This window comes from Calliphora vicina, chromosome 1, assembly GCF_958450345.1.
Source record: "Calliphora vicina chromosome 1, idCalVici1.1, whole genome shotgun sequence".
NCBI classification, from domain to species: domain Eukaryota; kingdom Metazoa; phylum Arthropoda; class Insecta; order Diptera; family Calliphoridae; genus Calliphora; species Calliphora vicina.
In genome coordinates, this window is record NC_088780.1 from 156,240,328 (window position 1) to 156,257,154 (window position 16,827).

General features: G+C 30.9%; 2 protein-coding genes across 4 annotated transcripts in view; one reads left to right on the forward strand and one right to left on the reverse strand.

The window, feature by feature from the left end:
* The window catches only part of LOC135964198 (protein artichoke), a 59,856-nt gene extending 53,515 nt beyond the window's left edge, over positions 1 to 6,341 (forward strand). Inside the window, exons 6-9 of the mRNA XM_065516346.1 lie at positions 1,347 to 1,446; positions 1,516 to 1,805; positions 1,872 to 2,018; positions 2,537 to 6,341. Coding sequence (XP_065372418.1) covers positions 1,347 to 1,446; positions 1,516 to 1,805; positions 1,872 to 2,018; positions 2,537 to 5,593 — 3,594 coding nt within the window. The 3' untranslated portion in view covers positions 5,594 to 6,341. The remainder of the gene's footprint in view (positions 1 to 1,346; positions 1,447 to 1,515; positions 1,806 to 1,871; positions 2,019 to 2,536) is intronic.
* Positions 1 to 16,827, reverse strand: part of Acph-1 (Acid phosphatase 1) — a 213,101-nt gene that overhangs the window by 191,723 nt on the left and 4,551 nt on the right. The window contains exons 3-7 of one of the 3 annotated variants that reach the window (XM_065516344.1): positions 14,193 to 14,432; positions 13,680 to 14,129; positions 13,349 to 13,607; positions 11,799 to 11,899; positions 11,637 to 11,661 (exon numbers count right to left, since the gene is read on the reverse strand). In XM_065516344.1, the coding sequence (XP_065372416.1) occupies positions 11,641 to 11,661; positions 11,799 to 11,899; positions 13,349 to 13,607; positions 13,680 to 14,129; positions 14,193 to 14,432 (1,071 nt within the window). In that variant the 3' untranslated portion in view covers positions 11,637 to 11,640. Of the gene's footprint in view, positions 1 to 921; positions 1,266 to 11,636; positions 11,662 to 11,682; positions 11,900 to 13,348; positions 13,608 to 13,679; positions 14,130 to 14,192; positions 14,433 to 16,827 lie in introns of those variants that run through there. The other 2 variants (XM_065516343.1, XM_065516345.1) reach the window with 2 other exon arrangements.

Here is a 16,827-nt window from a genome sequence, read left to right on the forward strand (position 1 = left end):
GTAGGAAAGTTCAAATGCCTCTTCCATAACATGTTTTTATACCCTGAATGCTGGCCCAAGAAGAAAAAAATAACCAACAGGGTACTATTGCGAGCTCGAGTGCGAAGTTGTAGATTAAGCCAATTCCGGGAAAACTGTTTAGTACTTTTTTCCCTCCATTTTTCCAAATTTGAAATTTCAAACTTGACGGGTAAGAAAAATTGGTATTTAACTTATATATTTACATAATAAGTAGTTTCTGAGTAATGAACTAATCAAGAATATGAGGTTTAATGGAATTAAGGTAGCAACAAGGGAGAACTAATGGTACTATAGCGTTCTTCAAATGGTACTTTTTTAATTGTCTATAATAATGAACCTATAATCCGGAAATTAAACCTACATTTTGTTAGAATCTACAAAAAGGGACTTACAGATACATTTTTCCCTACTATTATATTTTATATAACATGAAATTAAGCATTTATGATTATGAGTGAATGAGAATTCACAAGGGGTAATTAATGGTACTATTCATTTATTGTAATGGTACTTTTTGAATATATCAGAATAATAAACCTAGAAATCTCGATTGCGTTAAAATCCACAAATATACATATGACTTGACTTTAGTTGACCTTTTCTATGATTTAAGAAATATTTATATTTATGGTATCAACTTTAAATGTAACCGGCGCATATCTTAAGTGACTTCACGAGACCAGAGACGAGACTAAAGTGACTTCACAATTTCTTACTGGGATATCTTAAGGTTATTGGTGTGAAAACATACGAAATTATAGCGCACCTAACGTAGGAGGCGATATCGATGAAACAAGCATATAATAAAGCTATATCCTTAAGAACTACATCAAATTTCCGTTTTTTTTACCAATTATTAATTACGATTGGGTTGGTAGTATTTAATAAAACTACATAATCTTATTTGCGAAAACTATTTTCTAATATTTTTTTATTAAAAATAAAGCTGTCTTGATAAATATATGTATGTATACTATAACACCTAGGCAATTAACTAATAAATTTAGCTAAAACATTTATAATAAAGAACCTTGTATAATACTCCCCAAATTTTATCACATAAAACCAATAACTTTCATAAATTCCAACGAAATCCAAAAACTTAGAATTTTCAAACCAAGCGAAAAATTCAAAATTTACTTCTTCCTTCTCAAATGGGGACCCTCACTGCTGGATCTTTTGGCAGGCATACGTTGGGCCAGCAAAGGAGTTTTCTCCTTATTATTACTGTCTTGGCCAGAAGGCTGAAAATATAAAATAGATATATATTTTTATTATTCAAATCTTATTATTAACTAATATATATTTTATTTTTATTCTTTTAGGAATTTTATATGGATCGCAATAGTTTGGCCACAGTGCCCTCGAATTCTTTAAATGGTCCAACAGCTTTGAGACATTTATCCTTAAGGCATAACTACATAAGTAAGTTACAAAATTATTATTATTATTATTAAATTGATAATTATACTAAATAAATTATTATTTCCTTAGCTTCTTTACGCTATGAATCGTTTATTGCCCAGCCTCAGTTGGAGATCATCGATTTACGCTACAACGAAATCAAAACTATAGAGGGTTTAGCCTTTAAGGGTTTGCGTAAAATTCGCGAAATTAAATTAGCCGGCAATCGTGTTACCAATCTAAACAGTGATGTCTTTGAAAATCTACCCACTTTACAAAAACTAGATTTATCCGAGAATTTTATTCAGCAATTTCCCACTGTTTCTTTGAGGCCCATTAACAATTTGAAATCTTTGAATTTGTCCTCGAATATGTTACAGGTTAGTTTTTGAATGGTTTAATTTAAAAATTATTTTTACTAAATTTTTATTTTTTATGGTACATAGCGTTTGGATTATTCTCATATGGAAGTGGTGAAATCTCTGGAAACTTTGGACTTAAGTCGTAATGGCATTACCACAATACCACCGGGAACATTCCGTGATTTGACAAATCTGAAATATTTAGATTTGAGTTTGAACTCTTTAAGAACGGTAAGTTTCTAATGATATGAAAAATTTAAATGGAACAAAAACATCGGGTTTCGCTTATATCTCATAAATTTTGTACCGTTTGGATGATTCCTTCAAGAATATTTTTTCAATACGCCGACAATTCATAAAGTATTTCTGTCAGATTTGAGTTTTCTATCTATCCGTTATCTGGGAACTTGAAAATGTTGAAAATGTGTGCCTTTACCTCATGTACCGATTATGCTGATTTTCAATACTAAAATTCTCATGACTACCCCCCTATTCATAATGGAATTTTTCACAAGAGAATATTGGGAGCAAACCACTCTCCAATTTAAGCCATTCTTTAAGGTTTAATTCAAGCACTTTTCTCTTTTTTCCCATCCTTTCTATATTAATCTCTAAGCGTAGATGCAGAGTATAATCATTCTAAGATTTTTCCAAAATTTCAAAACTGTTCTAGTCCTTTGTGCTTTGATTTTATCTTAACCAGTTCCTTCTCTTTAATTAATCCCTTCTTCCTATTTTTATTCCACCAGATCGAAGATGATGCTCTCGAGGGCTTGGAGAATCTACAAACTTTAATTATACGTGACAACAATATACTGCTAATACCTGGCAGTGCTTTAGGACGTTTATCCAACTTAAATACATTATATTTGGACTACAATCGTGTGGCTGCTTTGTCGGCCGAAATCTTGGGCTCCATACAAGCCTCCGACATAACGACACTTTCGCTGGCGCGCAATGTGATACGCGAATTGCCTCCTGGTAGTTTTCAAATGTTTAGTAATTTAAGATCTTTAGATCTGTCGGGCAATTCGTTGGCTGTTATAAATGCTGATATATTTATGGGTTTGGAAACTTCCTTAAATGAATTGAAGCTGGGACAAAATCGTATTACTGGCCTGGGCAACATACCCATGGCCTTGACGGAGTTAAGAAGTTTGGATTTAAGTTACAATAACTTGGCCGAATTGCCCACAAATATCTTGCAGGGTTTAGAGAATTTGCAGTACTTGAATTTAAGTGGTAATCATCATTTGGCTCCCATACCCGCTGCGCTAATACGGCCTTTGTCACGCTTGCAAATTGTGGATTTCAGTTTTTGTTCGTTAAAACAGTTGTCGGGTGATCTATTTGCTACTTTGCAGGATTTGAAAATGATTTATTTGAACGATAACAGTATCCAGGAGATAAACGATGGCAGTTTTGTGGACTTGTGGAATATAAGCAGCATTGATTTGTCCAATAATCAAATTACCTCCATAAGACCGGGAGCCTTTGTTAATGTTATGCACTTGCAGCGCTTGAATTTGAGAGGAAACCAATTGTCTGCCTTTAAAGGAGAATTCTTTAATACCGGCACCGGCATAGAGGAATTGGATATATCGAATAATCATTTAAGCTATCTCTTCCCCTCCTCCTTCCGCATACATCCTCGCCTGAGAGTGATTAAGGCAGCAAATAACAAATTCAGTTTCTTCCCCGCCGAACTTATATCCACTTTGCAATATTTGGAATATATAGATTTGTCACAGAATCAATTGAAATCCATAGAAGAACTTGATTTTGCCCGTTTACCCAGACTAAGGGTATTAAAAGTGGCCGACAATCAATTGGACATGTTAAGTGAAATGGCTTTCCACAATTCTACACAATTGCAGATATTGGATCTGTCCAACAATGACTTAGATCGTATAGGAGAGAGAACTTTTGAGGGTTTGGTAAGACTGGAATATTTGAATTTGGAAAACAACAGTTTGAATGAACTTTCCGATTCGGTATTTGAGAGATCGAAATTGCAAATGTTGGAGAATATTAATTTGGCTTACAATAGTTTTCAATATGCCCCTCTCAAGGCTCTGCAGAGACAATATTTCTTTGTTTCTTCTGTGGATTTGAGTCACAACAAGATCAGAGCCATACCCAATGATGACAGTATTATGGTGAATATTAAGAATTTAGATTTATCCTTTAATCCTTTGTCCAAAGAGGCCGTAAGAAACATACTAAATGAACCCAAAACTGTAAGAGAATTGAATTTAGCTGGTTGTGGCATTGAAAGTTTGGAAGCCTTAGAGACTCCCTTCCTGCAGTATTTAAATTTGTCACAAAACAAATTACAAACCATACAACCCGACATCTTCCAACGTACCACTTTATTGGAAACTTTGGACTTGGGCAACAATCAATTGGATAATTTGTCTGAATTGTCATCAGCCTGGCCTAAATTACAGAATCTACAATATTTAGATTTGTCCAACAACAGCTTTGAGATGATACAACAGGGAGACTTTGAGAGTTTGGATATGCTGCGCACTTTAAAAATAAAAGCTCTGGCCAAATGCAATCGCATTGAGAAAAATGCTTTCAAACATACAGGCAATTTGGCCTCTCTAGAAGCTTATGATTTACCTTTGTTGGGTTATTTGGATTTACAGGGTATTTTGGAGCTATTGCCTGGTTTGGAAACTCTAGATATTGAAGTTAAAGACTCTTCCATAGGCACCGAACAGATACAGCCAGCCAAACATCCGAGACTAAAGACCATAGGCATTAGAGGAGAACGTTTAAAATCCATATCCTCGGGCACTTTGGCTGGCCTTAAATCCAGTGATTTGACCATTAAGCTGCAAAATACATCTTTATCAGCCTTACCACCGGCCTTATTGTTTCCAGTGCCCAGATCATCACATTTAACCTTGGATATTGAAGGCTCTAAAGTAACGGTGTTGGTACCACAATTCCTTAATGCTTTAGAAGATCGCAGATCTAGTTTGCAGCTCAAAGGCCTGTCTTCCAATCCTATACACTGTGATTGCAATGCACGAGCCTTAAGAAGATGGCTACCCAATTCACATATGACTGAATTGACCTGTTATTCCCCGGCCTATCTGGCGGGCAAAAAACTTATAGAAGTGGGAGACGATGAATTAACCTGTGATCCCCGCAAAATGACTTCCACTACGGCTAGAACATCTTCAACAAATGTTTTGAAATCATCTTCTAGACTAGTAACACGCGCACCTACCACCACACCCGAAGAACCACCCATGATAATATGGAGTATGGAACCCACACAACCACCACCCATGAAAATTAAAACTAAAGCTCCCCTCATGAAGGCGCCCATCATGACCAATGATGACACGCTCATTATCGGCATAGTAGGAGGAGTAGTAGCTTTTATAGCCATACTCATTATAATCATTTGTATAGTACGTTTGCGCATGAGCAATGCCGAATATCACAATGCTCCCGCTATGATAGGGATACCACCCATGCCCATGGGACCTGGTAGTGTGCCCCTGAGCTACAAAGGACAGCCCACGGCTGCTTTATATGCCGTACCACCTTATGCACAAAATTATGCCACATTGCCACACAAACCGCCCTCCATACACCAGTCGACGCAGAATCTCTCCGCACGTCAGACACAACAGCAGCAGCAGCAGCAACAACAGCAAGCCACCTATTCCTCAAGAATGTCATATTTTGGCGGCTCCACGCCTCAGCAGCAACAGCAGGTGGCCTCAAATCTATCCCAAAATCAACCCTACATTATATATTCAGATGATAAAGCTTATAGATAAGTTTAAGTACAGCAGCTTTAAGCTTGTTATAACATAAAGTTTATATATTTTATTTAGAACACATGGGCGCTCAGTTAACAATTAAAGCGAAAGTGGTTGCTTGCCACAAAAATTAAAAAAAAAAAAAAAAACAGAAAAACCCCCCGTCAATCAGTCAGTCAAGTAGGCGTAACATTTACGCTTTTTGACGTTTCTCCCCACAATTCGTATAATTACAAAAAACAAAATAAGAAAATAGTTTTTCAAAACATCATTAAACTTTGTTTAAGTTTTACACGATTGATTTATATTAATCGAATAGATAAAGTCGTTTGTATATAATTTTAAGTTTTAGTAAATTATAAATCCAATAGTACTTTTAATTCTAAACTTTGATTACGATTTCATAAGTATTTCAAAACAATTAGCCTGTGTCTTTTAGTACATAATTTAGTCAACACTTAAGTGCGAGTAGAAAATATGCACTTTAGCAAAGTTTGTATTGAAAATTTGTATTGGCTTTTAGTACTGGATTATTAATGACTAATATTTATATATATTTTTAATTTTTAAAATCTAAATACAATTTGTTTTAGTTATTTTTAGATTTTAGTTTAAGTTTTTCGAAATATTATAACTCTCACACATTGAAGAAATGTATTGTATAAATTAATTTAATCTTTATGGATTTATGTGCAAATAATTAAGTACAATAAAACGCAAATTATTTTTAATAAAAAAATAAATAAAAGACCTAAAAATTAAAAAATATTTATGTACTTGTTTTATTTTTCAGGTCTGTCACAAATTTTGTTCGGAATGGTTTCAATTCCGCAGTTTTTATTCCGATAGATGTCTTCAGATTCTGTGTAATTTATTAATTCCTGAAGTGGTTTTTAGTAAGATTTAGTTTTCATATGCTAAATTCCCAATGTTATTGATAAATTTACTGAAATGTCCCTACTTTTTCTGAAGAAGCGAAATACAGAATTTCACACTTTCGATAGGAATGGAATTCAGTGACAGGCCTGTTTGAATAAATAGCGAACCTACTAGAAAAATACAGTTGTCACAATGTCGTTGCAAAGTTGACCAGCAACCAAATTTACAATGTAATAATAATATTGAAATTATAAGTCCAAAGTCTTGTTCTCAAGACCCCGGACCTACAAAATTAAAAAAAAACAAGTAAGAGAGCTATATTCGGCTGTACCGAATCTTATATACACTTCAGCAAAATCATACTTCAAAATAAAAATTTTAAATATTTTTAGGTAAAAAAATTAATTTTTTTTTCCAAAGTGGTTTTTCAATTTTTTGTAAAAAAAAATTTTCGAATTGTTTTTTAAAATTTAAATTTTAAATTTTTTTTTGGTTTTTTAATTTTTTTTTAATATTTAACGAAAAAAAAAACGTTGGTGAAAAAAAATTCGGGTTAAAAACAATTTTTTCCGATTTTGACCCATTGTAGCTCAAACTTACTATGGTCTTATATACGTCGTTGCAAAGGTCTTTGAAATATCTATCATTACCGAATTACCGCACTCGTGATCGAATGAACTATCGTATCGAAAAATAATTTCGATATCGTAATTATAATAAAATGTATTAAATTTCATGCTCGGTATCGAATGCCGTAATCTCAAATAAGAAAATTACGATCGATTTTACTCGATATCGAATGCGGTAATTCGACCCCAGATATAGGTCAAACATCGAGGTTGTCGCAGTCATTTGTGGACCGATTTTCTCGATTTTAAATATGAAACGAGCCGGAAGAATTCCGGAGATATTGATGTATGAATCGTGTATGTAAGTTATTTGGGGGCTTCGGAAAGTTGATTTCAAAAGACAGGCGGGCATGGCTTAATCGACTCCTATATCTATAAGGATCCAGAATATATATACTTTATAGGGTCGGAAAATTATATTGTGGAAATTACAAACGGATTGACAAACTTATATATACCCTTCTCACGAAGGTGAAGGTATAATAACCAAAAATTCTGTTCTTATACGAATGCCAAGAAAATTTATATTTAGAGAGTACTTGAAAAAAATTTAAATTCGGAACATCTAAAATAGAGCATATTTTTTTACGTTTTTTCTTAAAAATGCCTTCGTATTATTTCTCGTATATATTATACATATATGCTTCTGAAAAAGTGTAAAATAAAAAAATGGTGTATGTTTAGCAAGATATGGATCGTAGGAGGTATTTCCCACATCAAATGCTTTGGATAAATACTACAATGCACTTCTCAAAATCCATAATGATGTGTGTTGAACTGTGATTTAGTGCTTTCCAATGGAATATATATATACCAATACATGTATACCAATATTTAAGTTCGGAATAATTAGCACAAACTTCCAGATATCGAGAATTACTTACCGTTGACCCACCACTTCCATTCATGAATAAATCCAAAGCACAAAATAAGAATCAGGAATCTAATTACTCTGGGTTACTTCGTAATACATTTCGAAACACGTTCGAATTACAATGTATTTAGCATGTAAATTCGAATATTTTATTTCCAATTGTATTTCAGAATTTTCCAATTGTATTTCAGAAATTTCCATTTGTATTTCAGAATTTTTATTTTATACTTAAAAAGTTTCCAATTGTATTTCAGAATTTTCCAATTGTATTTCAGAAATATCCATTTGTATTTCAGAAAATTCTAATAGCAATACCAATGGATATTTCTGAAATACAAATAGAAAATTCTGAAATACAATTGGAAAATTCTGAAATACAATTAGAAACATTTTAAATATAAATTAAAAATTCTGAAATATAATTGGAAATTTCTGAAATATAAATGGAAATTTCTGAAATATAAATGGAAATTTCTGAAATTGAATTGGAATTTTCTGAAATATAATTAGAAATTTCTGAAATTCAATTGGAAATTTGTGAAATACAATTAGAAACTTCTGAAATACAATTGGAAATGGTGTAGTCCTACCATATAATACCCTACACTGAGTATAGGAGCAAATAATTTTTATTTAAAAAATTCAATCATTTTTAATTTTTATGTGTAATTTTCGGAAATGATAACCAACTAGATTGTCATGAAATTGTCTCAGCTTATTTCTTTCTATATAAAAGGTATTTTTGTTAAATTTTATTTGGTTTCCAACAATTTTATGAGAGGGTCTTATATGGGACCTAGGACCAATTATGGTCCGATTGTCATCAAATTAGATCGTGTGAGTTTTATCTCTATGAAACTTATTTCTGTTATGGTTAATTATGAATTGATATGTAACAAAATTTTAAATGATTTCCTTTTATATAAAACTTATTTGTGGAGAATTTGTGTGGATACATTTATCAATCAAATATTTATGACAAAATTTATTTGGACAATCAGCCAGACGGACGGACGGACACCTTTAAATCGTATGATCCGGTATACTTTAAGGTTGGACTAATATTTTTGGGCCTTACAAACATAAGCACTTTACTATTTTACAATAATAACCACAGATATACAACTTTGTGGTTATTATTGTAAAATAGTTTTTTTATTCATGTAGCCTTTGTTTGTGGTTGAAATATATATTCTACTGGCTAAACTTTTCATGCCAATTAAACATTAATCTGCCGCAGTTCGAATTCCATTTCGACTTTAAATTTTACATAGCTTTCTTTTAGCATATTAAAGTATTCCGAGGAACAACTTTTTGGGGAATCAGTTTTAGGGTTTCTCTCAAGCCTATTGGTGTGCTGAATAAGGAATAAATTTAATAAGGTATTCAATATAATTTTTCTAAATAAAGTATGGGCAATTTTTCCGAAGTGTTCACACAGGTCACTCAATTGCATATCCACCATTAATCAAATGAAAAATAAAATTCTATAGTGAATGAAAATTTAAAAACGCTTTTTATCAATTTGTTATATGCGAAACAAGCTTACAATCTTATACATTCCCACGACAGCCGGTTCTACGCACCGGAATGACCCGAGTTCACTCGGCCAAGGGCTGTCAACTCAGCAAACACTGCTGCTACAACAACAACAACAATCTTATATGTTTGATACAGCAGTATCAGGCACTAACCAATAGGATTCGGAGCTAAATTGCCGGATGTTATTGCTCTGATAGGAAAATTATACATTTTACTGGACTGCTGGCCTTAGGCAGAGTTATTTCTAGTCTATGTATGGTAGATATAACCTGCTATGATTCAGACCTTCTTAAATAATTGTTACCAAATAATAGGCTATATTTAATAATTCAGTTATATTATCAGCCCAATTATGAATAAAAAATTCCCGGGAGTTTTTTCCCATTGAATTTACATAGGAAAAATGGGAAAAGGGAGAAAACTCCCTGGGAATTTTTATTCATAATTGGCCTGTTAGGTTTAAGAAATCTTTTAAAGAATCCGTATTTAATTGTATAACGAATGTTTCTTTAACAATTTATTTTATGCCTAATTTAAATTGTACTTTGCTTTTTTTCCTTAATACTTTTTTAACGTTTTCATGGAGATTTCAGTTTTAATACGTTGTTTCTAAAATCGATTAGTCCCCTTGTACAATGCAGAAATTGATAGACAGACGAAGTTTGTGGGCGAGGGATGGAAGAGTGTAGAGTGTGTATTACACAGGTTTAGGTTAGTTCAAAAGAGAATGAGACAAATGTCTGCCTTTCAATTTCTGCATTGTAAAAGGGGACTTAATATTTAATTGTCAAAAAACATTAAAATTAAGCTAAGAAGCTGCAAAAATAATATTTTCACAAAGCTTGGACCCAAATAACAAAGTGCTGTTGAAGTGATAAGTGAAATGAAATTAGAAAACCAATTGTTGTTCGTGATTACACCATGTTAAAGTTGGACAAATATTTACAAGAATATTTTAAAAATATTTTTAAAGAAAAGTATCATTGTCTATTTAATAACCAATTAAAACAATATATTGTAGATTAAGATCTTTCTTTTTAATAATAAATTCATAATGAATAAATATTTTTTTTTAAATAATTATTTATATTTTAGATTTTATATATGTATATGACTTTTATAATAATTCTTTAAAATGTTTTTAAAATTTGTTTAATATCTAAAAAATATATGTATGTATGCATGTATGTTTATTTAGTATATGATTATTAAAAAAAAACAAACAGTTAATAAGTCTTATCAATGAAATGTATAAAAACTTGAGAAAAACACAAATTTGTGACGTTGTTTTTTTACGTTTAAAAATTATGCGTGTTTTTTAGTTTTATCTTTTTAACGAATTGAAAATGATTTTAAATTACAGTAATAATATACATAGAGAGAGAGATTGATTAATATTAATTAATAATTATTTATAAGCGAAAAATATTACACTCAAAACACAACACGTTTTATTTATATTGTATAAAAAGAAAATATTACTAATGATTTTTAGTTTAACAAATACAATGAATAACAATTATTTTTAGTATTTTTTTCTTTCTTTTTTTTAATGAAGTACATTTAAATATTAATTAATTTATATAAAAAAAATGCTCAAATAACAAATTGTTGAGGGGGTTTTGAGTCAATTTAATCTTAAATATCTACTTAATTTGTATAAATTGTTTATTTTTAATAAATCTTTTTTTTCTTTTTCTTGTTACGATTACTAGTTTTTGAAAATGTGAATCACAATGTTAAATGACTTTGATTTTTAATTAATATTTTGCTTAATATTTATATTTATAAAATAGCAAATGCTTTTTCCTTTACAAAATTAGTAAATTTTCAAAAATAAATATAAATGTTTAACAAATGCATTCATTGATTATTTGGTATGCATGTGTGTATGTGTATAAATTTGAGAACAATAACAGTTGCAACATTTATGAACTTGTAAAAAATGTAAATGAAACTTAAAAAATGTATTTAAAATAACAAAATAACAAAATCACTAACTAAAACAAAAAAAGAAACACAAAAAAAACAAGAATAATATATGTATGCATGTTCTTTAGGAAACAATTTTGAGTATCAGTTTGTAGAAGGAGGGCATTCAGTATCAGAAATGAAGTTGGGGTGAAGTGATTTATATTTTTTTAGGCATCCAATTTGCTTTGCTGATTTGTGGTGGAAGGGGTAAATAGTCAAAAAAAAAATATATAGCAAAAGAAAAAGAAACAAATAGTTAAATCACTGCTGGGCTATAGAAAGTAATGAAAAGTAAAAGAAAAAGTATATAAATTATTTAAGCCACCTGTATGTAGGAGAAATGATTCTTGTAACTGCGTCGCCGGTAGTAAATCATGACAACATAGGAAAGGAACAACATAATTGTTATAATAGCAACTAAAATGCCTGGAATGAAGAAAAAGAAGACAGAAAAATAGGAATTGTAAATTATTTTTTATAAATTCTGTAATAGATATTAAATGAGTTGATTTGAATTATTCTATAAAACTACCTCGATTTTTTTAAATATTTTTTAATATATCGCTCATTTGCTGCAAAAAAAAGTCGTTTCGAGAAGTTATCTATTGTACAAATGTTTTAAAATAAAAGCTAAACAACAAATTCCGCATTTGTAAGTCATACACCTAATACTTAGATAATATTTATATCAAATGATAGATATTACATGGCCTTTTCAACGCCATTGACTTTAAAAACACAATTTCCACAACAAATATAAAATGGATAAATTTTAGATAATTTTAATACAAATGAGTGGAAACTAAATGACAAAAACAAACTTGAAACAACGCAAACTTTATTTCTACCCCGATTGCTTTTGTCCCCCGTTTGTCTACAACTAAAGATTCGGCAAATCAATTCCACTTATTTTTCCAAGCTATATGTTACCGCAACATTTTTTTATCAGTAACATTTTTTCATGTCAACATATAGCAGCAACATTTTTTCTTAGCAACATGTTGCTGCGACATTTCATTTAAACATACTGCAGTAAAAATTTTTTCTTATCAACATGTTGCTGCAACATTTCCTTTATCAACATGTTGCTCCAACATTTCTCTTAGCAACATGTATCTGCAACATATCACTTAGCAACATATTGCTGCAACATTTCCCTTAGCAACATGTTACTGCAACATTTTTTCTTAGCAACATGTTGCTGCAACATTTTTTCTTAGCAACATGTTGCTGCAACATTTTTAGCAACATGTTGCTGCAACATTTTTTTAGCAACATGTTGCTGCAACATTTTTTTAGCAACATGTTGCTGCAATATTTCCTTTAGCAACATGTTGCTGCAACATTTCCTTTAGCAACATGTTGCTGCAACATTTCCTTTAGCAACATGTTGCTGCAACATTTTTACTTAACAAGCTGCTATAACAATTTTTTCTTAGCAACATGTTGCTGCAACATTTCGTAACTCAGCCATTTTTGGACTTTTATATACTCAACAAATGAGTCTGTAAATTATTATGGAACTTTGGAAAGTTGATTTTTATAGACTTTGTTGAATTGAATTTATCGCAAATAAATATTGTAAAAACTACAAACAACATGAAAAACTGTGGTGGATATCGTTCAGTTTCAAAACGATAGATTTGAAAGAGTGTAATGGATTTTGTTCGTTTTGAAGTATAATTTATTAAATATTGTGTTATTATTTGCTTTCAAAATACAGTCCAAATGACAAATATCAAGTAATATAAAATAAGTTTGTGATAAAATGTGATCAAAATGTATGTTTATGTTTATATACGAAAGTAATAAATTCATCATAAAATTTTTCGGTTTCAAAACAATTTGTTTCGAAAATCGATTATTAAAACTTACCCATAGCTGTGCCAATATTAGCTTCTTCATAAGTCATCATTAGAGTGGAAAGTTTGCATTCACTTTCCCAGTCTTTTGGTAAAATATCACTGTATATAGTAAACATTTTATTGAGGGGACAAGCCACACCACAGTCTGGTATAAACAAAGGTACTGGCTCAGCTGTGGTATTCTTATAGAATATGGAAACATAAGGTTGTAATTTGTCATCCAAGCGTAATTCCAACATTATGCAAGCAATATAAGGAGGACTATGTACCTAAAATTCAAAAATTAACAAATTGTTTAATATGTATATCATGTGATTCATAGAACATTAAATTAAACTTACATCATATAATTTCAAGGTATTCAAAACATTGGCTACTGTTGTGTCATGGGCCGAGTAAACCCACAAAGAACGATTTGGATTAAGTTTGCCTTTTGATTTGTCAACAAATCTTTCCAGCATTTCTTTGATCAGAGGACCCGTCTTTAGGCGTGCCATTTGTCGCGTGTATGTATTAATGGAAAATGTAAAATCCGATATATAGGTCATATCGGTGCTGGGATAAACTTTTTTCGTCCATTCAGGCAGAGTTTTGTTGTAAAGTTCCTCTATGAAGAATGTGTTATTAATACGTTGTACTGCTTCTAGAGAATCGATTTTTATGCCAGCATATTTTGAGAGATAATTGTAGAGATAGGCGTAACGATCGTTAAGGGTTTGCATTTCAGGTGAATCTTTTAAAGCGGACAGGGCATACTCGAAAGCTGGACAAGCGGCTTTGCCGGCAAGAACCTGAAATGAGGTCATAAGGAATTTTGTAAATTTTGATTTTTTTTTCTATATGTTTATACATACCGCATCCGTTTTTTCTGGCTGTGTATGCACTGGTATTGGCTGCCAATGTATGGCCGGATCCCAAACATCCTTCTTAATCGGTTCATAGAGGCCAGCCAAATTCGACAAAGCACTCATTAGGGTACGATCAACATCAGTTGAACGCACATAAATTTCATCCTTGTTATAGGTGTCACTTAAAAGGCTGCTATAACGTTTACGCAGCCATTGTCCCAAGTGATAATGCTGTTGTTTGCCAATCTGAAATTTTTGTAACAAAACAAATATGTATAAAATATTTCAATATACATTAGAAACAACAAATAATATTGTATATAAAGAACACGCTTACACACTCATAAAATACAAATAAACATGTTTTTATCAGGAATTATTGACCAAAGACAAACAAAAACGGCGTCGTCTATTTTTAAAATGATCTATAAATTATGTTGAACTGTTGTTCCATTGTCTGTTCAACGAAACATTTAAATTGATTTATTTACCACGTAAAGAGATTATTTTAAATGATAAAGACAAAATAATTGTTGAAATTGTTTGTTGACTTTTAAGAGGAAATTGTGGTAGGTAAGTTCAATAAGTAAGATGGCTGAAATTTGGATGGGAAATTTGAAATTTGTTTTTTTCAGAAACGCCCACTTTTGTTACTATATTTATTGATATTGTAACTCTTATTTTTTTGCAAAATTCTTACAAAAACTGTACCTCTATTTAACAAATATTTGTTTTAACTTCCCAACTCTGTATCACTTGTACAGTCTTATTTAATTATGAACATAAAGACCACCACCATATAACCTTTTTTTCATCACGCGACTTTATTTAATTTAAAAACAATAATTTCTTATCGTTTAACTAAACAAACCCATAAATAGTAGAACAAAATTGAAAACAGTTTATTTACATTTGTATAGATAATAGATTGTATACATTTGCATCTTTTCTAATTATAAAACCGTATAAAATTATCATCAATATTGTTTTAAATATAGTTTACTTTACATTCATATTTAAACTACAATGAACTAATAAAAATATATTGAAGTAGAAAACAATAATAACAATAAGAGAAAAAAAACAAGACAAAAGAAAAGATTATAAGTCACATGCAGTTGAGGGGGGCCGCCTGCTGATCTTCGGACTTAATTATAATTAAACATACAGTTTAATGATCACATACATATTTACATGGGTATGCAGGAAGAACTTTATGCGTGTATTTTGCAAATATAAATATTGCTACTATTTCTTTAAAATAAATCAGTGTACAAGCATGTGTCAATTACATTTTGATAAGAAAGAAAGTTTGTAAAATAAATAATAAATGGTGACGGTTGCCGAAAAATCATTTTCTTAAATTCAAGGAAATACAAATAAAGTATAAAATACCTTCAATATCTTATTCTAACGCAGTTGATATATTACTTTCAATTATATGTGCCAAAGTTAATGATTTGAATGTCCCACCACCATGATTATTAAGCAGTGGTCGGCATAAAGTGAACATGGAATATGAATTATAAAAACTTGTTATGGACATACTTTCTCTGTTATAATCCGGTCAGCCTTTTTTGTGGTTTTGGTTTCTTATTTGATAATTCGTATTGATCTCTTTGTTTACAGGTTAATACAGGCAGAGCATGACGCTCCTGGTGGTTGTGAATGACGACCACTCTTATAAAAATATTTAAGGGGCATAGAAGCAAAGTCAAAAACCTCAATTTTTGCAATGCAATCTAGTTTCATTTAATGAATGCAAATATGTACAGCTAATCTTACTATACTTTCCAAACATTTTATAGTTTTGCTTTCGAATTTAACATTTTTTCAAAATATTTAGTTCATGTTAGAATAAATGTCTTCATTTTAGAGCTAATCAAATGTTGCAATGTCCATTTGGTTAAAACAAACATAGAAATCGCCAAATATCTTATCGTATTTCATCTCTAATATGAATTTGGTTCAAACTTGCTTCATATCTTCATTTAATTCTAATATACTGAGTAACAAAACTTACATATAATATAATAAATATGTGAAGCTTTGGAGATCCAGGTTTTTGCTTCTATATAACTCATATGTTTGACATTCCGTTCTTTTATTTCCAACAGTTTCAATTGAGATGATTTATTGCTTGATTGATTTATTTATTTATTCCTATTATCTGCAGTATTAAATTTCTCCAGTGTTCTCTGTCCATAGCAATCTGTCTTCAATTTGAAACATCAAGAGCTTGTAAATCTTCTTCAATATCATTCTTACACATTTTAAATGATTATTTTATCTCTTTTCCTGCATTCCTCAGTCATTGCACAAAAACGTCTTAAGCATGTCTAAAATATTATCCATCGAAATCGCTGTCAAGGCTAGGATAGAATGGGATCTACTTTGGATATCTCCAATACGGTTTCAGTAGCAATTCCACTGGGGAACAGTTTATGCCTCAGCAATTTCTGTACCGATAAACTGATTTTCAATACAGGTAATCTATATATTTCCGCACATATCTCAACTATTCTCGAATCGATTTTGGTAAAAGTGTCAAAAAATATATTTTAAAAAGTTTAGATATATGATGATTGCATTTATCTATTGATCAAGCATAAAACGTTGGTGAAATATCATTCCTTAATGA